This window comes from Chenopodium quinoa, unplaced genomic scaffold (assembly GCF_001683475.1).
Source record: "Chenopodium quinoa cultivar QQ74 unplaced genomic scaffold, ASM168347v1, whole genome shotgun sequence".
Taxonomy (NCBI): domain Eukaryota; kingdom Viridiplantae; phylum Streptophyta; class Magnoliopsida; order Caryophyllales; family Amaranthaceae; genus Chenopodium; species Chenopodium quinoa.
Window position 1 is genome coordinate 9,270,533 of NW_018742418.1, and position 23,996 is coordinate 9,294,528.

The 23,996-nt window shown below is 34.3% G+C and overlaps 4 protein-coding genes across 5 annotated transcripts; all 4 read right to left on the reverse strand.

Moving 5' to 3' along the window:
• Positions 1–2,784: 2,784 nt before the first annotated feature.
• On the reverse strand, positions 2,785–5,415 carry LOC110713283 (eukaryotic translation initiation factor 5A-like). Its single transcript, XM_021891743.1, has 5 exons — positions 5,178–5,415; positions 4,196–4,318; positions 4,061–4,117; positions 3,899–3,973; positions 2,785–3,148 (listed from the first exon to the last, which is right to left on the reverse strand). The coding sequence occupies exons 1-5, from the start codon at positions 5,298–5,300 to the stop codon at positions 3,047–3,049; spliced, it is 480 nt and encodes a 159-aa protein (XP_021747435.1). The 5' UTR covers positions 5,301–5,415; the 3' UTR covers positions 2,785–3,046.
• A 1,011-nt stretch (positions 5,416–6,426) lies between these two features.
• LOC110713270 (mitotic checkpoint protein BUB3.3-like) lies at positions 6,427–15,103 on the reverse strand. 2 transcript variants are annotated; one of them, XM_021891730.1, is made up of 9 exons: positions 14,052–15,103; positions 13,825–13,955; positions 12,913–12,998; positions 9,430–9,697; positions 9,150–9,210; positions 7,934–8,014; positions 7,779–7,860; positions 7,519–7,619; positions 6,427–6,715 (listed from the first exon to the last, which is right to left on the reverse strand). In XM_021891730.1, the coding sequence occupies exons 2-9, from the start codon at positions 13,868–13,870 to the stop codon at positions 6,631–6,633; spliced, it is 810 nt and encodes a 269-aa protein (XP_021747422.1). In that variant the 5' UTR covers positions 13,871–13,955; positions 14,052–15,103; the 3' UTR covers positions 6,427–6,630. The 2 variants fall into 2 exon arrangements, with proteins under 2 accessions (XP_021747422.1, XP_021747420.1); XM_021891728.1 differs by having other exon boundaries at positions 9,430–9,681; positions 14,052–15,100.
• A 1,479-nt stretch (positions 15,104–16,582) lies between these two features.
• Positions 16,583–19,481, reverse strand: LOC110713289 (eukaryotic translation initiation factor 5A-4-like). Its single transcript, XM_021891749.1, has 5 exons — positions 19,157–19,481; positions 17,829–17,951; positions 17,678–17,734; positions 17,510–17,584; positions 16,583–16,937 (listed from the first exon to the last, which is right to left on the reverse strand). The coding sequence occupies exons 1-5, from the start codon at positions 19,277–19,279 to the stop codon at positions 16,836–16,838; spliced, it is 480 nt and encodes a 159-aa protein (XP_021747441.1). The 5' UTR covers positions 19,280–19,481; the 3' UTR covers positions 16,583–16,835.
• A 1,218-nt stretch (positions 19,482–20,699) lies between these two features.
• Positions 20,700–23,399, reverse strand: LOC110713295 (cell division topological specificity factor homolog, chloroplastic-like). The gene is made up of 2 exons (XM_021891757.1): positions 23,129–23,399; positions 20,700–21,641 (listed from the first exon to the last, which is right to left on the reverse strand). Exons 1-2 carry the CDS (start codon positions 23,222–23,224, stop codon positions 21,033–21,035), a joined length of 705 nt encoding a protein of 234 aa, XP_021747449.1. The 5' UTR covers positions 23,225–23,399; the 3' UTR covers positions 20,700–21,032.
• Between the last annotated feature and the right edge of the window lie 597 nt (positions 23,400–23,996).

Consider the following 23,996-nt stretch of genomic DNA (forward strand, 5'->3'; position numbering starts at 1 on the left):
AGGATTAAATTAAATTAATACATTTGACACAAAATTAACACAAAAGTAATTTCTAAACTTTAAATTTCTAAATATCATTTCCATATTTAACGCATTATACACTTAATATCTAAATTTACACATAATTAACACAAAACTAACACTTAATTATATATAAAAGTATTCACACACATACAAATTAGAACATACATTTGTTTATTAAAACGTGCAATATGAACTTCAAAAAAGTAAATACAAAATAAATAAATAAAAGAATATACTAATAACGGAAATAAAAAAATATAAAAACATAAAAAAAAATTAACCAATTTGAAAAAAAAATATAAACATAAACAAAACAATATACCAAAAACAAAAAATATAACAAAAAATAATAAAATATAAACAACAAACAAAAAAATGAAAAAGATAAACAAAAAGTATTCACACACATACAAATTAAAACATAGATTTGTTTATTTTTGGAAATAATTAACACATATTAAAACATAATGTCAAACTAAACCATATTTTTGTTTTTTTTTTTTATAAATTATTCACACATATTTCAAACATAATTTCAACTAAAATTTTTTTTTTTTATAAAAAAATTATTAACACACATTAATTTCAAATTTATCAAAATTAAAAAAACACAAAAATCAAAAACAAAAACAAAACTCTAAATAAAATTAAAAATATATATATATATACACGTGGCTGTGGCGCCTGGCTAGGCGCCTTGGCCACGGTGCTGGCGTCCTGGTCAGGCGCCACAACCACGGGGTTGGCTTCCCTGCCAGGCGCCCCACCCACGACAGCGGCTTCCCGGCAGGACGCCAGCCGCCATTTCATATTTTTAAACGGCTACGTACCTCGTTTTCCGGCGACGATGGCGGCTCTCCGGTGCATCTCGCCGACGATGACGGTTCTTCGGTGTCCCTCGGCGATCCAGTGCTGCTCTACATTTTTGGTGAGAGAAAATTTCGTTTTTGGTAAAAATTAAAATAAGGGCAAGATTGTCAAAATTTTACAAAGTGTGGGTTTTAAGTAGAAAAATGTGGGCGATAAATAACAACTCCCATCCAAATTCGGTGTTTGTGAATTTCTAGAATTTCAATATGTGGAATTCTAATCCAACATTACGTTTGAGAAAATAGATCATTTTTTACTACAATTGTAAGGAAAAAAATTAAGTAGAAAAGCAAAAGCGAAGATTAAGAAAAGCAGAAACACTAAATTATATCAATCAACTAAATTCCCAAATTTACAAGACCTAATTTTATTTCTTAAATAAAAAAAAATAACGGCATATGGAGTCCAGCAAATCAAATTTAAGAATTGGAAAAATAAAAGAAACGATGAAAATCGAAGCAAAAGAAAAATGAAAAAGATTGGTAGTCAGAGAGGGAAGAGGAAAGAAAAAAATACAACAATCAAAAGTAAGAAGACGGTGAGGAGAGAGAACGATGAGTACTCCAACCGGTGGTAGGTGTGACAAGGAGAGATAGAACACAGGTGAGGAGAGAGAAACCGTGGATGAGGAGAGAGAAAGTATGGGTATAGAGGTTGTCGAAGAAAGAGAAGTGTAGAAGGTTAGATTAAAATTTAAAATGACAGGATTTGAGGTGTTATTTTAAAATTTTGATTTTGATCTTATTTTTAGATGGGTTGAAATTTAGCCCAAATCTAGAATTAAAAATCTTAGGTTTGTCAGACATGTTATTTTGGCCAAATGAAATCTGTATTCCCAAACAAGCCATATAGTGATTCCAATTGGAGATGAATTTAAAGTTCAAGATCTTTACGTTGAACCGATCAATAATTTGCACTACCCGTATAGCTAAGTTGGCTGTACTTGTCAACTGCCACACCTTTATGAGCTATTTTTTTCTTATAAAAAAAAAAAGAAGAAAAAAAAAATTCCAACTTTTAACAACGGTAAAAGATCCAAAGGGAGTTCCAATAACCTTATTTGCGTAGAATATTTCCACCAAAAGCATATATTTTCTCTGTTTTCTTTTAGTTGAAATATTTTGATTTTCATACTTATTAATGCATAGTTTTAAACTTTTAATCATTTATGTCTTTAATTATACATAAGTAAAAAAAAAAAAAAAAAAAAAACAATCTCTGTAGATTATATTGCAAAAATATAAATTAAAACGAATTTAACAAGATCTCAAACGACTATTTTGCTCAACACATAAATTAACAAAAGTGATCAAATAAATTAATGTGAATAGTGTAAATTTTCAAATATTGCAATTATTCCGTAAAAGAAAATGAAGTACTAGGATGATTTAATATACATGTACGTAGTATAATATTATGACATACTCCGTACTTCGTATAAGACTTACCATTTCATAGCATGGCCCCAAACATCACAACTTGGGACATTATACAATCCACAAATTCCTTAGTTTCCTCACATGGCATAAAAAAGCCCGTGTTTTTCTCCACTCCCCCACTTTTTTCATCAACAAATTCCCTTCATTCCCCCAAGAACCAATTTGCATCGCTATGTTCCTATTATTACAGTAGCTGCACTTGCGGTCCAACAAGTACTGCAATTTATCACTCCCACCTGCTCTACAATTAATCAGCAATTTGACATACAAGATCCAAAGCACGTGTCCTACCACACAAGAATTTACCAACTAAGTTTACTAACATCCACCAGAGATTTTACTGACGTTAACATCTATGCCAATAAGAACAGACACTTCAATCCAACAAGAACGATCCTGTTCGTGACAAAGGACATAGTGCTTTCACTCAGACCCATTCGTCAGAGGAAACTTGATTCACAAATTCATAAGATTTCATATAGATTAACCCAATACCGCAGTACCAATACATCTAATAGGAAACAGTTTGATGATGATAAGAAGTCGACATAAAGAGTGTTAAAAAGAAGAGCTAACATGAGGCTCCATGACAGAAGTCTTTACCAGCATATTCTTAAACACATGAAATCTGAGTAAAGCTAACAATATCAGTATTAATATATTTCATTCCACACTCTAATGCCTAAGGTAACTTGAACCGATCAGAAGTCAATTTACTTGGGTCCAATATCCTTGAGACCACAGATCTGTTCTTCTCCCATGGCACACTGCACACTCACAATCAGGTCTTTTCCCTCGGAAAATCCATCCTTGATCTGTAAAACATAGAGCAATGCATGTTATTAGCAATTGACTATTCCATGAAGATTTTGGAGGAAAAGGAAAAACACAGATCAAATCATATATACAAGCAAAACTGCTCATAAATTTAACAACCAAAGCCGCAAAGGCTGAATCTGATGATGAGCTTACCATAGACTTTAAAGCATAAAAAATTGTTATGTGATGCACATTGCCACAAAGATTATACATCTCAATTCACATGAAAGCAATCCATTTATTTCCACGACAAACCGTTCACTGGTTCACACCCAAAAACACTGAACCCCCTTGCCCCAAAGGGAAAAGGTAAATTACAAATAATTCAGAATAAAAGCAAAGAAAAGACTCCAGTTACTTAAGTTGCAATGGCAGCTTTCTTTCAAACAAACAAAAAAAAAAAAAAAAAAAAGTTGCAATAGCAGCTAGAGGCAGCTCGGGTCATTCAAAAAAATATTGACACCCAATAGGCAAATTGCAAGAACAATTGTAATGATAACCTCTGTCATGACAGCTCGTCTATAGAAATAAACCTAACAAGCCTAGCTACGTATTATACATGTTGAAAGAAGCTTAATTGTAATCAGAATCAGTATAGCCATTCATGAAAGTAGGTTCCCAAAACTGTGAAAAGTTTAAAGATTAAATGATAATACCTTGAAAAAAACAATCACAACATCACTTAATAAACAAATAACAAGGACAATGCAGACTAAGGCAAATAGCAGTATACAGTATACACAGACCTGCTTCAGCAGAGCTTCATCCGTTGGCAGCTTCAAGTCATCCTTAGTGTCTCCACTATCAGTCAGCAGGCTCACCTGAAATAGTACTTGTATTAGACAACAGGCACCCAAATATTAAAGGATCAAGCCAAACAAAATCACATTAGATACTAGTATACTCACAAAACCATCCTCGGTTATGTCAAGGAGCTGGTAATCAGTACGAGTGACATGGGGAACCTGCAAACCATTGGTAAATTCCATTTAGTTCAAGGAAAGGACATTACGACGAAGAAGAAGACATGGATTGGACCATACATCACAATTATGAGAAGATGGAACAATATCCTCAAGCTTCTTCCCATTGAAAATATCAATACCAACAAAGTTACATTTGGCATGGCCGTGCTTGCCGGTCTTAGAGGTGGATACTTCAACCACCTGCAATATCAAAACAAGATTGTGGTAAGTAATTTGATTTCAGTGAGCATTCTGACTTTTTCATTGCAAAAGTATTAACCTTGATGTTATATAATTACGGTTCTTGCTAATAAAAAGAGGCACTGGTACAAAAGAAACTCAAAGTCATCAAAAACTCTTTCAACTCACTCAGAAACAACCAAAATCATGACAATCCTTCTCCTCCTAAAAAAAAATTATAATGAACTACAATCCAACAATGCCTATTCGATAGGATTAGGGAAATAAAACAAAACATAATTTATTCAGGACTGCACATAAAAAAAAGCTCTAACAAATTATCAACAGCTACCCAGACATCGAAAACTTTGCAAGGAAAACGAAGGTTTAATTTATCTTCAATCAACATCATATAAAGTAACATAATAATTCACACAATAACAAACATTTTCACGTCATGTTTGTTTCTCCCAAAACAGCATGAAAATATGTAGCTATCTAATCGTATTTTCCAAACAAATCAAATTACATCCAGAAACATTGAAAATCCAGCTGAACAATAATCTTCGAAACTTACACATATAAGGGAAATCGATTTCTATGAAAAATAACATCTCATTAAAGAAAAAGAAAAAAAATCCAGTCATAATCATATTCAATAGGAATCCATAAAAATATTATCAGGAACACGAGACAGAAATCTGACTAAAAACGCTAAAAAAAGGCGAATCGCAACAGAAATTGAAAGCAATCGTTATCAATGCTAAATAATCTCACTAAAACCCTAAAATCCGAGCTAGAAACAAAGTCAAATGACAAATTTTCATTCTTTCAAAACAAAAATTAAAAAAAAAAAAAAAGCATGAAAATGGAGAAAAACCTTGCAAGGGCGATTCTTGATGACGATGTAACCATTCTTACGGATGGTACCAGCTTGCTGAGGGAAAGTCTTGGAGGCACCGGCATCGGCCTTGGACTCGAACTGGTGCTCTTCGTCAGACATGGTTATGGCGTCTTCCGAGGAGAGAGAAAATTTCAGAAAACCTAATTTTATTTTTTTAAATAAATAACAAGGGACGAGATGAGGTGCGCCGTCCGCGTTTATTGTAAGCAGGAGGAAGGAGTGTGGCCCTTATATTGGATATTTGATATTGGATATAGAGCCATTTTATTCAGGGGATTTTTTTTTAATTTTTTTATTATTGACTTTTTATACTTTTGAAATTTTTGAAACCAAAATTTAATCTCTCATTTATAACCTTTGTAGACTACGGAGTCATAACTCATAAGAGAATCAACGATAATATTATGACTTTGAGGTTGTATATTTGCTCGAGAATAAGAGAATTTTCTTTTCTTTCTTTCTTCATTCTCAAGCGTTAGATCTATATAGCGGGACTAGTTAACTTATGACTCTATAACACTTGCTAATTCAATAAAATTATTTTTATCTATTTAATTTTAATTTAAATGGAATTGAACACGTTCTTTGAATTTCACTTACCGAGTATAATTGTATGTGTATTTAGGTGTAAAGTAATATATATTCTTTTGTAGATAGATTAAAAATGTTTTTTGAGTTTATAAAATATGATCTTTGTAAAAACAAGATTATCGAAAATGAATAGCAGCTTTGTCTAGAGGGAATTTCTTTTATTTGCAGCTTGTCAAACAATAAAAGCTTTGACAAGGCCAATTAACTCTGCTGCATCTTCAATTCTTCATCCCATCATCATTGTAGCTTAGATGGGAATTCACATATGAAACAAGACTCCAGGAATCGACTGATATTCAATGGACAATGAAACTTGGCACAACCTCACAGCAAAACCCCTTCAAAAGATGAAAATCCTTAACCATTAACATCAGATAAAAGATGCAGTCAACAGTTATAAGACAAAAGGATGGCAATCAAGATGAGTCAATTGACCTTAGCTGGCCACTTGCAAGATTGTGGAGTAAATTCAGCAAGATGTGTAGGTTCACAGTCAACGAGTAGCGCATGAAAGTTATGTTTGCAGCATATGATATCAGACAGATTATAGTTGTTAAGATGTGCCTCATTTCCTTGTCAGAAAACCTCAGACCTTAGTAGATGCAGAAAATGAATAAGATGGAAAAAAGCCAGCAAAGAACAAAGCTGTTTCTTAAACAGAAAGCTGTTATTCTTCAATCTAATTGCAAATCATACAAATTATAATTAGCTAGGTAATAAGCAACTTTGAGTACATCGTAGTACAGAAAAGAGAGTGAGTCGCATTCAAAATATTAGTATTGATTACAATGCCTAGTTAAATAAAGAAAGAATCTACATTGTCATTTGGAATCCACCACTATCTCCGAACAGAGCTCCCAACTGCTGCAGATTTCAGATTACTTTCACCCAATTCTTGAATGAATATTTGAGGTTGGTTTTCTCTGGTAAAAGTAAAAGCATTTCAATTTAGTAAGTCTCCACAACCAAATAACTTGCTACATTAAGCAAACAAAACCAAAAATGATGAAAATTAAATGCAAGCAGAACAAGATTTACATTTTCCTAGAATTCAAAAGTTGAAGTTCAGAAGCTGAACAAATGCAGAATCTGGCATTCGTTAGTATTGTTTATGGCTCAGAATGCAAGTAAAACCCCACAAAAAAGAAAATGTTTTTTTAAGAGAAGCTAAACTTGCCAAATAAAACCTTACCCAACATATGATGATTAGCAAAGGGCCAGTAATATTACCACCTCTTACTTTCTTAGGAATATCATTGGCACTAGTGCACTACTCCTTAGTTCCTCAGTCCCTCCATCCCAAATTCATCTTCAGGCTTTTCATTTTGGAGTGTCCTAAAAATCTTCACCACTCTTTTTCCCCATTTATTTCTCCAGCACATCAATTGTTTTCAAAATTTCCCAATACTTTCTCTTACCTTTTCTCACTCTACCCACTTTCAATTATTAATTCTATATATAACTACTATTCTTAACCTCCGAGACAATTTCGAGTGAAGATAAATTTAGGACAGTGGGAATATTTTTTAAGCAACACATATTATACATAACCAATACTTACAGCAGCCCACACATATATCAGCCATTAGCACCATTTAAATTTTTACCATCATTTCATTTATACCATTCCTTGCGACATTGCAACTGTTATTGGAATCTTAAAGAGATGATAAGTTGACAACATACTCAAGGAAAGACATGTAAGGAGGGAGGGCAGAGATCTTACATTTCATTAGCTTCTTGGTATGTATAACATGAAGCAACTGCCAAAAGCTCCCCTGTATGGTTATATGATAACGAAGCCACACTATTTGGATATCTTGTAAGCTGCAAACACAATTCATATGAATTGCTTAGATTATGAGTATCATTTGACTGGTTTATCTGGAAAAAAGCACATAATCCATATGTCTCAAAGGGGGGGGGGGGGGGGACGTGAGAAAGAGAGGGAGTCAACTTATAAGCTTCAAGAGCAGAAGAATATACCTCTAACAATCTCTTTCTGTTTGAACCATCCCATGCAATGACATGACCCTCATTATCACCAGTGACAAAAACACCTGGAAGACTGTTAAATCACCTAATTATTTATAGAAGCTTCAACAACAGAAAAACATAAGCAACAATGGAAGAATACATACGATTGACTGAAGGCAATATCATTCACTGTTACAAGATGATACTTTCCTTTTGTTGATTTGGGAATACATCGAAACGTATACCTGTGAAGATTTCACAGTACAATAAGAATCATGAGACCAAAAATATTCAGCAACTTGAAAAGGCTACAGGCAAAAGGCAGCAAAGACTGGACTGCCCGGCAACTGTATGAAATGAGAGATCAAATAAGGATTATAAGAGCAGACTAGAACCACATCAACCGGCAATTAAATGTTAATTGTTTTATAATACTCCATATATGCAATCTATTATACACAAAAAAAATCACTTAAAATAATTATCATGGGAATATGTTAAATACAGACATATAACCCATGATATAAGCCTTATGTTCAAAAGCAAAAAGACAAAAACATTCTATATTTCCAAATGACATCCAGTAGTAACATGTAAGCATCAATGGCTAAGTTTCCAGGGTTCTGCTATATTTAGGCTCCATTTGTTTTGACAGAAAATTTTCTTAGGAAAAGGAATTTCCCGTTTTCTATCATTTGGTTTGTAAAGAAAGGAAAACATTCCCGAATGTGGAAAATAATTTTCCCAGTAGAGGAAAACATTTTTCTTTTTAAATGAAGTAATGCCAACTTTTTCTCCCTACCAATAGCTATTTTTTCCCCTTCCATCCATCTTCTACCTTCTATTCTTACATTCTTCTGTATTTATAAATTTTTTTGTAAGGAAACTAATTTTACAATTGTGTTTTCTATTGAAAATTGTTTTCCATGAAAAATCATTTTCTCAAAAAATGTTTCTAAAAAGAAAAATTGACAATGAAATCTACTGTATAAGAATAAATATAATGGCATTATTTGAAAACAGGTTTCCAATAGCTACTCTTAACTGTATTCCAATGAACTGAACAATGAGATCAAACTTTACTGATTATAGCATCTATGTTTAATCAGGTGGTTAGAGACTTGAAAACAGATTGAGCATATTTATCTACCGACTACCACAGATATGATCTTACATCAATTTGTGGTACATTAGCTTTTAACATATTGTTTCTAACATCAAGACAGAGCTGCAAATGCTCTAGATGCTGACCAATCTTCAAATGGCCAGTCATCATCAAAGTAGAGATCATAGAGAAAAACAAGGAGAATGGCTCCCTATATTGCATATTGTAACAAACATTCATGCAAAAAATTCCAGCTTTATACACGAGTAGATTACCCCTTCTCTTCTGAATGTGATTGTAGTGTCACATGACCATCAAGCGACCCAACCGCAAAGCCTAAATGCAAACCAAGGGTTCAGTTTAGAGTAAATATGTGATTTCATGATAAGATAGAGATAGAATGGCAGAAAGCAATTTGATAGTATTCCGACAAGGTGACTATTATCCTTCATTCAAACCAAAGATTAATTTGAAAAAGAAAAAAAAATATATTAAAGATGCATGAATTTTTTTTTGCCAAAACTAAATGACTCTAGAACAGCAAACAAAAGATACCTTTCTGGAATGCCATGGAGCGTAGACATCTTATCCTTTTATTCATTGATAAATCCTCTGCTTGGATTGCTTCATTCAGTTTCCGCAAGTCATATTTACGCACCGAAGAACCAATGGCTGCTAACAATTCAACTCCGCATAGTGAAATAGACTCCACATGTGAATTGGAGCCAACCAAAGCATGTGAAGCCTTTGCTAAGCGTGAGTCCCATGATACAACATTTCCATCCCAACCAGCTGTTATCACTTTCCCTAGAGATATAAGCAACTAATATTTAAGAGCTCGTTAGAACTTAAATGAAGGAATTAATTTAGTAATGATAGTGCTATTGCTTCAACAAAGCCGCCAAAATTCTCAAGCATGCTCATACCTATAGACTGTAAGATTGTTTGATTTAGTATCATGTCCAATAATTTCGTTCCTCTAAAACTTTTCAATGAAGAACACAGACTACATACTTCGTAATACAAAACACATTTCACAGCCTGCCTACAACAAGAACTTAAAGCTTTAAAGATGGTCCACAAATTGTATCAGGCTCATACTGTGTATATGGGCCAGCCCTCAGTTGAAGTATTAAATAATAATGCCACAAAGATGCCACCAAGTTCTTACAATCATCTAGCATTACACACATGTGCAATTCACTACAATTTCTTATGATACTAAAACTCTATTAGTGTTATCACAAGTCTGGCATTTCTATATAAAAGTTTTAAGATCATAGAGGGACGAACATGTTAGGTGAGCTGCCATGTAAAACTTGATGGTGAAGCAGCAATAAAGTTCATGGAGATGATTGATGACGAGTATCAGATAACAATACTTTGGAACCTCCCAGTTGTGATAAGGCAAAAGAGAGATGGACAAGCCAAGGTCAATGACATGGGTTTCGTGTGAACTTATTGGGTAAGTATTCTGGGATAGGTTGTACGCAATTCCATTTTCCAAAGAACGTCATAATGATTTATTGTTTCATTTAAATCTCATGAAAACATGTATTATGGTTCTGAGTTAGCTGATTGAGCACATTAAAAGTCCTGCTACTATTCCACTCCTAGCTATATGCCTCTTGACCCTCTTCTGTAGTACTCCCTCCGTATTTTATTACTTGCTCTACTTTCCTTTCGTAGTCGTATTTAATTACTTGCTCCATTTCCCTTTTTGGAAACTTAACAATATTTACTATTTTCCTCCTCACTAGTGGTCCCCTCATACCATATTTTAATATTTTACTTATTCTGTCTCCTCCCTACTTATGCTCACTTTTGCTTTTTTAGATTTTTTTTATTCTTCAACAAACCCCACTTCCATCACATTTTATTATTTTCTATTACTTTCTACTATTTCTCCCAAAACTCCGCGCATGAAGAAATAGAGCAAGTAATAAAATACGGAGGGAGTATCTATTTATTATGCTTTTGTCCTTTGATGCTTGGTTTCCCATTAGTTATGATGATTTAACTCTTTGTTGGGACCATTGCCTATTCATCTGGCCTTTATGCTTAATTAATTTTCATACTGAGCTCTTAGATGAGTAAAATATTGTTATTTGAGTTACAAATCGATTGGCCATTAATAGTATTATCTCAATACCTCACTTTCTGGAGTGGTCTTCTGCTTATACAAAAGTAAAAGAAAGGGGAGAGATAGCACATGTGTTAACGAGATCTTTTGGTACCACATTGCTTTTGATAACTGGACAGACCTGTAAATATGGGGTGCAAACTATTCTTTTTTGTCTAGTGCCATAATTTTAAGGCTGTGCTGTTCTCTAGGTTCTTGAAATGAATTGCAGGAAGACTAATCCATATCTGATACTAGGAGCAGAGTCATTTTCTTTGCTATCATAATCTGATTCTGGTACATTCACAGTCCAAATAATGGCTCCTTTTTTCCTACTTATGTTGAAGTATTTGTGACATTGATAAATCAGATAAGATGTTGACTTGGTGCAAATTGTTACTTCAGTTGTGCCAATTTCATACTTTATTAGCTGGAGTTGAAATAGCTGCTTTCTGATGTGGATTACAATCCTTCTCAATACCCTTCTTACTATCACATATCAGAAGTTTTAAGTACTATTAACTGTATGCAATAGGGCTAAGGCATTAATGTGCTATACTAGCTATACTAGATAAGACTTAAGAGATGTGTGTTGTGGGGAGGTTGAGATAAGGCAACAAACTCTTAAGGGGTCTAGGGCATCAAGATCATATAATTTATTTATAATTATAAAAAAAATTATTGATCCTTGAATAGTACAGTTCGGTGTCTATCATCATCCCATTATGAGCGGCAAGCCAGCAAGTGGGCTTGATACAGAATAAGAGGAAATTGCCTTCTAATCTTATTTGATTTTGGAATTTACTGCTTAATATCAACATTGCATCAACTTGACCGACTCTAGTGAAACTGCTTACCATAGTTTTCCTATCAAACTGTTTAGCAAAGGAAAGGGGGAGAACTGCCGAGCTGGAGAAGGAAAGGGTTAGGGTAGGGAAGAGAGTTGTTTACGAGCTTATAGGCAATAATTTGACAAGGGAAAGAGTATGTAATAAGCTAGAATGAGGTGTCATTCATAAATCAATTGGCACTACAGACCTAAGTGATCCAATATACATACCATTTAAGAGAAGCAAAGATGTTGTAAAGAGCATGATTTTAGATTTACAGGGAGTTTTCTATTTACTAAGCTGCTCACTTTAATGTGGTTATTATAAAATTATACATAATCTGATAACTTTATCCTCTGATTAATGCAAGAAAAAGGACTATCCTACGTTTCCAGGATAGAAGAATGTTAAAACTGCCCTCAATTTATAAATTAGTGACCATCACTACTCATTGTTGTTTAATTTCCGTTGTTTTATCTAGCTATGTCAAACCACTGTCATTTCGAATTGGTTTTGGGACTTCAGATTACTAAATTCTAGTATCACTGGTTTAATGTGGATTATGATATTATCACTGGTTTAATGTGCTTATTAATATGATTTTCACTTGTTACTGTGTCTGATCCTTATGGACCTATTTTGGAGTTTCTTCCACATTCTATTATAATGACATGTTAGTATGAGTGACTTATAGAGTTCCTTTTGCTGCAGTACAAGAGCCACAGCAAAGAGGTGTCTAAGAGCTGCATCAGATGTAGTTTTTTCTACTAGTGTATATGCTCCAAGTATATAACCTTTTTTATCACGCGTTTTACAATGACACAAAGAAGATAGCCTTTATCTAGAGTAATGGGCAAATAACACTCTGATTAACTAACCTTTCATTTAAGCTATTTTAACATTAAATCCACATAAAAGCATACAAGTATAAAATTTAACAATTACAAACTAAGAAGGAATTATGAAAACTTTTTGGTTCTACTGACTTAACACATAACGCCTAAATTATCATAAAACCATACCACAAAGCATTTGCCTCCTAAACTAATTTTTATCACATCAAGTGCTCTACCAAATACTACTCACCTGTTTCTGGAGAATACTCAATGCAAGTTGCTGAATCTTCATGTTTTCCAATGATGTCATAAACTCCAGAGTGTTGTAAGTCATACCTAAGAAAATCCAGTCGCAGCAAAGTAATAACCATGTTGTTCTCAAACATAGCATGAAAAGAGGTGTTGGCTTAAATAAATTAATACAAACAAGGGTGAAAATTATGTAGCCAACCGAAAATAAATCAATACACACAAGGGTGAATATACAATTTCCAATCTAACATTTCAGGTAATTTAGTACTTAACATATATAGTGTTCTAAGATTCTCCATATTTAACAAAAACATAGGCAAGCCAATACTACCCCATTAAAGGAGAGACACCAAAAGTCTTCCTTACATTTCAAGTGTTAGATTTCAACCCTTTTCTAAGTCTTTTCACGCATTTTCTAGGCTTGTGTTTGCTAGAAGAGTGTTATAATTCCAAAATAAAGCTCTTTAGTGAGTGATGATCAATGAGCGAGAATCAAAGCTTCCTACCCCTTGCTGTCTTGCTTTAATACTTGTATTATGCTGTAGGCCATTATGACTAGCCTTATTTTAGATCAAAATCCATACTTTATCTTCACATTATTTTCAAACAACCTAAACGAACCGCCTGCGCTTATTAGGGTGTAATATCACAACTCACATATCAAAAATCATTAGCAGGGGTACTAAGAGTACAATTCCACCTTAAGTTCCTCCTTATCTCTCCTACATTCTCTCCCTTTCTCATTGTCTTCCTTCGATTATCATTCTTTCTTACTTTTTTAGGTAAATTTCGACTGCTCCCATGAAGTGGGTAATAAATTGGATAATAATTACAATTTCATTAAGCAACCCTTGAATAATTTTATGCCCAAATTTCAACAAAAAACCAAATTTTCAGGGAAAAAAACTACCTGAAAATGGATCCATCAGAAGCAGCTGAGAAAGCAACAAACTCATTCTGAAAACAGCAATCAAGAACTGCAGCTTCTGTTTGAACTTCTAATCTAAGCTTACTGCTTTCCACATCCACCAACCTAATACTCTAAAAAAATTGAAGAAAAAATTAATTAAATTGAGTTAAATTCAAAAGAAAATTGTGAATAAAAAATTTATGAAGAAGCAAATAATAGTAACTTACAGAATCCCAAGAAGAAATGAGAAGATTGTTGGATTCTGGAGCAAATCGTACACGAGTGATTGCATCTTTAATGGGTTCCTCGAAATTCAAACAATTTCCACTCATTTCCCCCAAAATAAAATTCCCAAAATTGGGATTTTTGGTTTCTAAAAATTTGAGTAAAATTTAGGGGAATGTGGAATCAAGGATAGAAGGATTTGTTTGCCCTAGAAATTTTTTTTACTGTTGATTATGAAGAGACGAACTCCTGGTTTATATTTTTGAATTCCCGCTCAAAAGATCGAGTGAGAACTGAGAAGTGACGAAGTGGGAGCGCCCAAAGGGAGTAAAAGGATGGCAAATAGAGCCGAGCAAAACTACTATTCGTATCAACTTTAGATTTTTTTTTTTTTTTTTTTTTTTTTTTTTTTTTTTTTTGGTGAAGGTGAGGGGCAAGCCCCAAAGAAAACAAGCAAAAACAGGAAACGAAAAACAAAAACAAAAACACCAAAGCAGCCGAGACAACTCTCCAAGTCAATCCACTAAGGTCCTCCAATAAAACAGCAAGAAAATCTTTCGGGATCGCCTCTAGTAATTCAAAGTCTCGATCCAAACACACCCCATAGTTGGCTAATCAATCGCTCGCGCGGTTAGCTTGTTCGTAGCAATGACTAATTGTAACCTCCCATTCCCCTTGAGTTATAAGAGCTTTACAATGTTGGATAAATGCACATACGAAGAGTTGGCGGGAATTTCTTCTACCAACATTTTAACAACCACCTTAGAGTCAACACAGAGTTGTACTCTCCTGTGACCTCCCTCCCATGCTACTTGAAGGCCACGCTAAACAGCACGTAATTCAACCTTAGTACACGAACACTTGCCACGCTTCAATGCAAATTCTTAGTATAATTCACCTCTATGCCCTCTTATAAGCCCTCCTCCACCACCATCTCCAAGATTACCTTTAGTCACACCGTCAGTGTTTAACTTTACCCAACCCTCTCTTGGAAAAATTTACTTCACATACACTTCCTTGTGAGGTCTTCTTCCAGCTTGCCCTTGCTGTAGATCACGTTCCAGAGTCCTTTTAATCTCACCAAGACACCAATCCTTGCAAATATGATACTAACCTGATCAATGGGAATATTAGGCAAACTCTTAAAAATTCTTGTGTTTCTCCACTTCCAAAGCCACCAACACACCATTGAGAGCACCCTAGGCCACTCTTCACCCATCCCAACTTCCGCCGCATTAATATTACAAATATCACGAGTGTTTTTAATTTGGGTCACTGGGTTCAATTTTTCAAGCTCAATTGAGACTAGCCGAATTCGCTCTTGTTCGGATTTAAGTTATGCTAAAATATTTTTCCTATTCAAGTTAAACTATGAATTGGATTAGATTGGATATAGATGGGTCGAGTCAGTTTGATACATATATACTGATTTGTATGACTGTATCAAATTCAATAATTTCATAAATTAAATGCCTATTCAAATAACAATTTTTAAATGACAATATACTTTCTTTTTTTTTTAACCACTTATTGAACATGTGAACTAGTAATTTTATGTTGATTAAAAAAAAAAATCTAGATTCAATCTGTTGATGTAAATGATAAATTGGAAAATAAGTTAAAAGGGGTACAATTAAGGAATATATTGATATCTTACAATTCTTTTTTCTTATTTATTTGGATAGATAGTACTTCGTATTTATTTATTTTTTTAAAGAAAAATACACGAAAGTTAGAAAAGAAAAGTCTTCTTTCAAAACTGTAAATTTAGAAAGATTGTATGGTTTTTTGAGAAAGAGGGTTTAAGGGAGCATTCCTTCAAATTGAATGCTTGTAATGGAATACATCATTCACCCTCCATAATATATCTATAGTTTGTGGGTTTTCTTCTAATAATGATTCTCAGTCTTCTCAAGATAATTTTCTTGTTTGCCTTTCTTTTATCAGACTTGGGTTACTTGCTAAGTTCTCATTAATTTTTAGTAAATACAAAAATATAATCGCTCTCTAAATTTTAATGACAGGCATTAAAGCCAAGATTGATTTGGTGTAGTACTGTAGTTTAGGGTTACACTTATGTTGAAAACTAATTTTTATTTTTTTTTTATTTTTTTTGGTAAGAAGACACTAATGAAACTTAGTTAAACAATCCATTTACTTCATTACTTACTAAAAGGGTGACTAGTTATTTCTTTAGTGATAGTTTATTTAGTTTGAAAAGTTCATGTCAATAATTTTATCTAGGCAAAAATTTGTGCCATTGAATGCAATTTAGCCTTGTTCTTTTACAAAAGTTCATGTCCATAATTTGAGACAAAAACTCGATGTAATTAAGTTTTCTCCTTCCTTCATTTTTCAATCACAGGTAAAGATTAGCTAGCAACCAGCCAACCACTAAGGCATTTACCTTGAACATCGACTGGACTAAAAGTGCTCCGATCACAGATTTATCATAAAATCCAAAGCGTAGAAGCCCATCCATCTTATAGGCCTAGAGCTTAATCAAGGCTTCTAGCCAACAGAGAATCATTGATTGATAGAAAGCACAAGTTTCATATCAGGGCATCAAAAATATCAATACATTTTTAAAGTTGAAACAGCTTGCTTAATTTGATAACAATGGTCAACATAAAGAGTCAAACCTTAAGAGAGAGGAGCTAATATGAGGCCCCATGACATAAATCATTTTCAGCATAAACTCAAAATACATGATATCTCAGAAAAGCTAACACCACACATATTTCATGCTCTAATGCCTCAGGCAACTTGAATCGATCAGAAGTCAGTTACTTGGGTCCGATGTCCTTGAGGCCACAAATCTGCTCTTCTCCCATGGCACTCATCACACTCACAATCATATCTTTACCCTCGGCAAATCCTTCGGTGATCTACAAAAGCATTGCAATATTAATAATTAACCATTCCAAGGATCTTTTAGATAAAATAAAGAGAGTAATACGCTAAAAATTATGAAAGTAGTCCGTAAGGATTACAGCTGCATCAAAAAAAAAAAAAAAAAAATTCTTATGCCATAAAATTGGATGATTTGCTTGTCATAGGAGTTGGAAAATATATGATTGTGCATTATATGATGCACATAAACACAATCATTCTACAAATCAATTCACAAGACACGGCACTTCAACATAACTTTTCAGCTCATTGTGCAGAGTAGATACCAATGAGCATAAACAATCACCAAAATGAGAGTACTAAAAATTTATGTGACAACTAGATGTTGTGGTTTCAGCAAACAATGAACACAGTAATGAGAAGGATTGGAATCATTACTGACATTCACTCATGAATGTAGAGCACAAGCTCCAGACCTTTTGAAAAATGAAGGACTAAAGCTTATAACAAAAATATAATCATTGGCTTATTTTGATTTTTGAGAAACAAAAAGCAGGGACAACTCAAATTTAAACAAGCAGTAGCATACAAAGTACTGTATGCATACCTGTTTATGCAGAGCCTCATCAGTTGGAAGCTTCAAGTCATCCTTAGTGTCTCCATTATCAGTCAGCAGGCTAACCTGAAATGCTTTTGCATCAGACAATAGACAACCAAAAAATGAAGGCTCAAGCCAAACGAAACTACGGAGTACATTCAAATCTATTATACTTACAAAACCATCCTCAGTTATGTCAAGGAGCTGGTAATCGGTACGAGAGACATGGGGAACCTGCAAACCAATGATAAGACCCATTAAGTTTAAAGAAAGAGCAAAATGAAGGAGATACAGGGGATGAAAAAAAAAAAGTAAAATAGAACTGTACATCACAATTGTGGGAGGAAGGAACAATATCCTCAAGCTTCTTTCCAGTGAAGATGTCGATACCAACAAAGTTACATTTAGCATGCCCATGCTTGCCAGTCTTAGAAGTGGAAACTTCAACAACCTGCCATATCCAAACAATAATTGTGGTGAGAAAATTGATGTCCGTAAGCATCCCGACTTCTTCAAGTGCTATTTACAGTAAAAACTTTTACATTGAAGTCACTGTCAATGATTCAAAAACTGCACTTGCCAACAAGACAGCTAAAGACACACTCGAACACAAGAATCTGAATATCTTTGCTAGCAACCATCAACAAATTTACTACAGCATGACAAGTCCCATTAAACAGTCTGAAAACAACTTTTCCTAACAATTTATTAAAAATTTACTACAGCGTGACATAGTAAACTTATAGAGAAAAAGTAAGACAAATTGATTCAAGCATAATTGAACCATCTCAAGACAGCAAACTTATGTACACAATCAACAGTACATTAGTAAACTTTTCAATCAAAAACTAAAGTATCAATATCATAAATTGCACAGAAATAAAATCCACTTTCTAGCTATTAGCTATTTCAATACACAAACAAAATAGTTCAGCTACAAGAACATCAGAAAATACCCAATTCAGATCTACATATGATAGGCCAAGTAAATTACAGTAACGGACATAGTCAGATGACGTTACAAATGAAACTCTTGATAACTAAGACAGATTACATGCACTTCATTAGCAATTAGTTCAATCAGCAATGAATATGTTACTCCGACTCTTCATTTCACCTCACTGGTGTAATATTTTACCACGAGTCACTAAATAAGAAACTAATATAGCACACTTTAGTACTACTACATCTCCAAAAATTCAACATATCCCAACATAATCGTTCAAATGACTATACATCACATTCATCAGAATGCATCCAACAACAAAGGATATCTTACTAGCTATTAATTTATGCAACTTCATGTAAACGGCAACATTACGAACTCATATAATATCAAAATTAATCAATAAAAAAAATCAATGCAAAGTTATCTGACTAAACCCTAGAATGTAAGCTAAAAACGCAGTCAAATGATTCAATTTCATGTTAATACCATTATATATTAAAAGTCAACAAAACAACATCAATAACAACAAAGTATTGAAAACAATCGTCATTATCATTAATGCAAAACAACTTCACTAAAAACCCTAAAATCCGACCTAAAAAACGCACCCAAATCATTCAATCTGTCATGGTGATGCTACTGTTGAATCAATCGAAACCCCTAAAAAATCCGATTCAAAAAAACAAAAAAGGGGGTTATTGGATTACCTTGCAAGGGCGATTCTTGATGTTGATGTAGCCACCCTTGCGAATAGTACCAGCTTGCTGAGGGAAAGTTTTGGAGGCACCGGAATCAGCCTTGGATTCGAACTGGTGTTCTTCGTCAGACATAGCTAGTTCTTCTCCTTGTTCTTCGAAGAAACAAAAATGGAGGAGAGAGAAAATGGAGAAAACCTAGCAAAGGAAGAAAGAGGTGTGCGTGAAATGAAAGCTGAGAGAGAGAGAAAGAGAGAGAGTGTGTTTAAATAGGGATTCGCGTCAGTGTGCGGTGATTCTGGCGAAGTGGCGATGTAGTACGCTACTTGGAGTACTACGCTCATCTATTTTATTCGATAAGAACGAATTGAATTTGGCATTTAACTTTTGTAAACCCCTTTTTCCTCTTAAGGAAAATTTGGAATTTGATTATTCTTTTTTTGAGTTGAAAAATATAACAAAGTAGGTCAAAGATGCAAAAAGAATTTGATTACAAGTTGATATTCCCACTATTTCATGTGAATGAGAAAGGTTTATTTTGATTTTGGATAATATGTTTGAATATGATATACGTGTGTTTGATTGACCTTTCACAAATGAACTAAAACTAAAAATGAATAGAGTTTGATTAAAGTTATTCATCGAAAGTTGTGCAGTAAATTGAAAGAAAGTTGTGTGAACATTAGTACAGTAAATTGAAAGAAAGTTGTGCAGTACTCCGTAGACAGTTTGCTACATTACATTAAAGGTGGCTCTGGCCGAGCCTAAAATTGTAAGACTATGGCCCAAGCACGGCATGAGCCCATGGGCCTTGTGGGATGTCAGGTGTCCGCTCGCGTGCTCATCCATGACAAAGCACACGAGCTATCATCAACAAATCCAATAGTTCTTACGCTTTGTAAATTATGACATAACCTACATATGCAATGAAAAATAAAAGATGACAATTGATCATATAACTCATTTTGTTATTCCTCGTTGTGCATACTAGTAGTTAGTTCAATGTTTCTTTTATGTGTTGGGATATTTTGGTGTAACTTAGTGTTTATCTTAAACTTTGTATTATGATGCGATGTCTATTTTTTTTTTTTTTCACCCAGTTCATCCTTTTGGCTATTACGGGTTCGGAGATCAGTTCTGGGTGGTTAGATTCCAGTCCCCTCCTAATTGTTGTTGCGGGGGATCGAACACGCAATTCTCCCTACCGAGTGCAGTCCCAATCACCACTGCACCAACAGCCAATTGGTATGCGATGTCTAGTTGTACAATGTCTTTTCATGTTCTATTGTGTTTTAATTTTCTTTGTAGTAGTCTATGTATGTCCATAATAACATCATCTTCATTTTGTGTTAGAAAAAATTCAGTTGAATTATCAAAGGTAACACTACAAAATCACTTAATTCTAACAAAACTTTCAAAAGACGACCAATTACAAAGGAAAGGGAACCTTCTGCCTTGTAGAAGGTGTTGTTATGTATCGATTGAGGAATGACATCAACCAACAGCTAGCCTGTGATCTGCTCTCAATTAAGTTCAGTGTAACAGTGTGGAACCATTTATGCACGCCATCAACAACATTGCTAAACCAAGTAAGCAATTACCAGCTTATCAAGAGGGCAATACAAATTACAAAACTCAGTATCCACTAAAAACAGTCATTCCAAAATGATAGCCCAAAAAGGTTAATAGAAGTAAAGAGAAAAAAGATATCTTTCAACCAATTCGGAGAATACATCTTATATTTACAGAAAAGCAAGTTATCAAAATGACAAACCATCTGTAAGGACCCCTAATGCAGAAGCCACGAATTCTGGAGATCTAAGTTGGGGTCAAAAGTTGCCATCCCTGATACATGAAGCAACTAGTTACAGAGCTAACTTCTGTGAGCTCATGTCATTGGGTTTTCATTTGGGAGGTAGAAATCAAATCTGACATCAACAGAACCTGACGTGTCACCGTTATCTTTGTAATCAATATTCATTATTGATCCAGACTCATCGTCCTCCTGATACTCAGGCTTCACTCGCCTCACAGGCACAGTCACAGAACACACAGTCCCAAGATCAGAATCAGTTGAAACATCGAGCTGCACCTTCTCCTGAGAATCAATCTCCACATAATCTGACAATGCACTGACAATGCTCTTCACTATCTTCCGTTTAGCCTCATCACTAACAGCACATCGATCAGCAAACAAGATCATCTTTAACCTCTGCTTAGCAATCATTGCATTGGAGCTTCTCCTAGTTTTTGGTGGGGGGAAAATAATCTTCCAAGCTAAGTTTAAACGATCGAAGAAGCTCATATTAATAGCATTTAGTAAAAAAGTCTCGGCATCTTCACTGAAGGAGTTTACAGATGATTTATCATCTCCAGTGACCCCAAAAGTCAGATTGGACTGGCAGCGAAAATTGAAGTCATTAGACACACTGCTCAACTTTTTCGGTGCATAGTCAAAAATACTAAGCCCACCACTTGGGAAGCTAGAAATGTCTACCTGCATTGAAGAGAATAGAATTATGAATTAAGCTGCTGAGACTGGTAGTTTTAAATGGCTTGTTCTTTTTCAAGTACTCCAACAAAAGCCAGGTTTCACAATTTATTAGACAGTATCAATATTCATTATCAGTCCTGAGAAACATCACAGATTTAATTTAATAGTAGCATTTTACCATTACATGATATGACATACATCACTACTATCCAGCTCACACTGCAATCAGTACCTAGAGCAACAAGTAATGAAACTTATAATTACGCAATTTTCTCCTAGTAAACACAGATCATCTACACTTACATTGAGAAGTTACAGACTTATTGGAAACTTGCCCGCTTCCTAATTGGGCTGATTCAATTTGGAACAAGCTAAATTTTAGGCATGAAAAGAAAGAAAAAGAAAAGAGCAGAAAGAGAGGACTAGTCACTCATTCACACACCCACTTTTCTATAAAAGTGGGCAAAATTTAGGATAGATCAGCAAACTCTTTAAGGAACAAAACGCAAGAGAAGTACCAGTCAGCAAAACGCTTAGAAAAATCAAGGCAAAACGGCAGATGTTTGGCTTACAACAAAGAGAAGCTGAAAGTCATATACCTACAGCATCTTTCTGAGTACATTCTAAGATTAATGATACACTGTCTCAAATTCATCAATAGACTGTTGACCACATTGCCCAGCTAAGAAAAAAACATATAACACCCCTTTGTTGAGTTTTCTTACCCTGGAATCAAGATCTCCCAGAATAATTATCCAAGTCCACTAACCTCTAATATTAGTCCATTCCGGATTGAACTTATCAACACTTACTTAAATATTTCCCGACATTGTACTCTTTACCTTCGCTAACAAACCCTATCTGAGATGAAACTTACTACAAGTATAATACTTTCATGATAACTTCTGTTCTTGTTCTTTATTCCCAAAATCCCATAATCATCTACCACCGCAATCATTGCGTAACATTCATATTAGGCAGCTTATCACTCCATCAATAGCTACTTATCCAAAAATTAAATGCTTCATCCCCCAACACCACCTTCTACAAAGGCAATCGAATGAACTGAAACCAACAAAAACCCAAAATATATCATAGTGAATCGTAGTAAAGATGTTGATGAATCAGCATGATTCCCTCTCTCCATCCTCCTTTGCCACAAAACCCTCAAATCAAACTCCCTTTACTTAATACCAAAAGCTCAACCTTCAACCAAAACATTCTCAAAAACCCAAAATTATACCTAAATCACAAACACAACCTCAATACAGAATGCAAATCAAAAGCTAATACAAACCCTAATCAATTTCCAAATAACAAGCAAAACTCATAAGATCAATAAACCATGAAAATTCCAAAAACCCATCAAAATTCGCAAATTACAGTAACAGATGAAAACAAACCCATGCAAAAAATGATAAATAACGAAGAAAATTGCCAAGAAACATAACAAAAAGTGCGTAAAATTGGAGGGAAAAGGGGGAAATGACCTTAGAAGAAGAATGCGAGGAGGAACGAAAAGGAAGATGATGAGTTCGATGAGGTGCTAGTGTTGCGAAAACTCTCAGATCCCCTGAAATCGCCATCTAATTTTCTCTCTCTTCAGGAATTCACCGGCGCATTCACTCTTCTAGCTTGCTTGTTGAACGTTAAAGCTGAGACTTTGCAGAAAGAGAGGTTTTTGGCTTCTTCGCTTATTACGACAGCGTTTTGGGGTTGTAGACAAGCACGAGACCTACCATTAGGAGAAGTTTTATTGTATGGTCTACACTCTACAAACACAACAATATGATCAATGTTTCATTCCTAACAACAACAATTAGTTACCGTCCTTAGCTCCTTACCGACACTGATTAAGGTTTAGTGTTCTTGATTGGTAATTTAGCTCGTAAATTTGAGTCTATCCTTTATAAAATTGAATCCTTCCAATAATTAGTGTTACCGACTCATTGTTGAGCGTGTTCATTACGTGTTACTTCAAAGTGCAAACATTGACTATAAATTTTATTTTATTCTTATCGAAATGATGGGTCAACCAAATTAGAGAAATTCAATTTTACGCACATCAAAATTTATTATATACATTTACCTCACTATATACTTAATCTTAACTAAATTCACATTCGAACAAACTTAATTCAAGTGAAAAGACAACTTCATGGTTCCCTATCATTTATTATATTACTAGTGTGTTGCTAAAACTATTAGGAAAACTATTTTACCTAGGTATTATCAAACATTGACTAACTATATGAAATGGGAAAATATAGATGAAAGATTGAGCATTAAGATTGCAAACTCAAGTTAGAGAAGAGAAATCACACTGCCCAGAAAAATGTAGAGAAAGCAACAAGCACA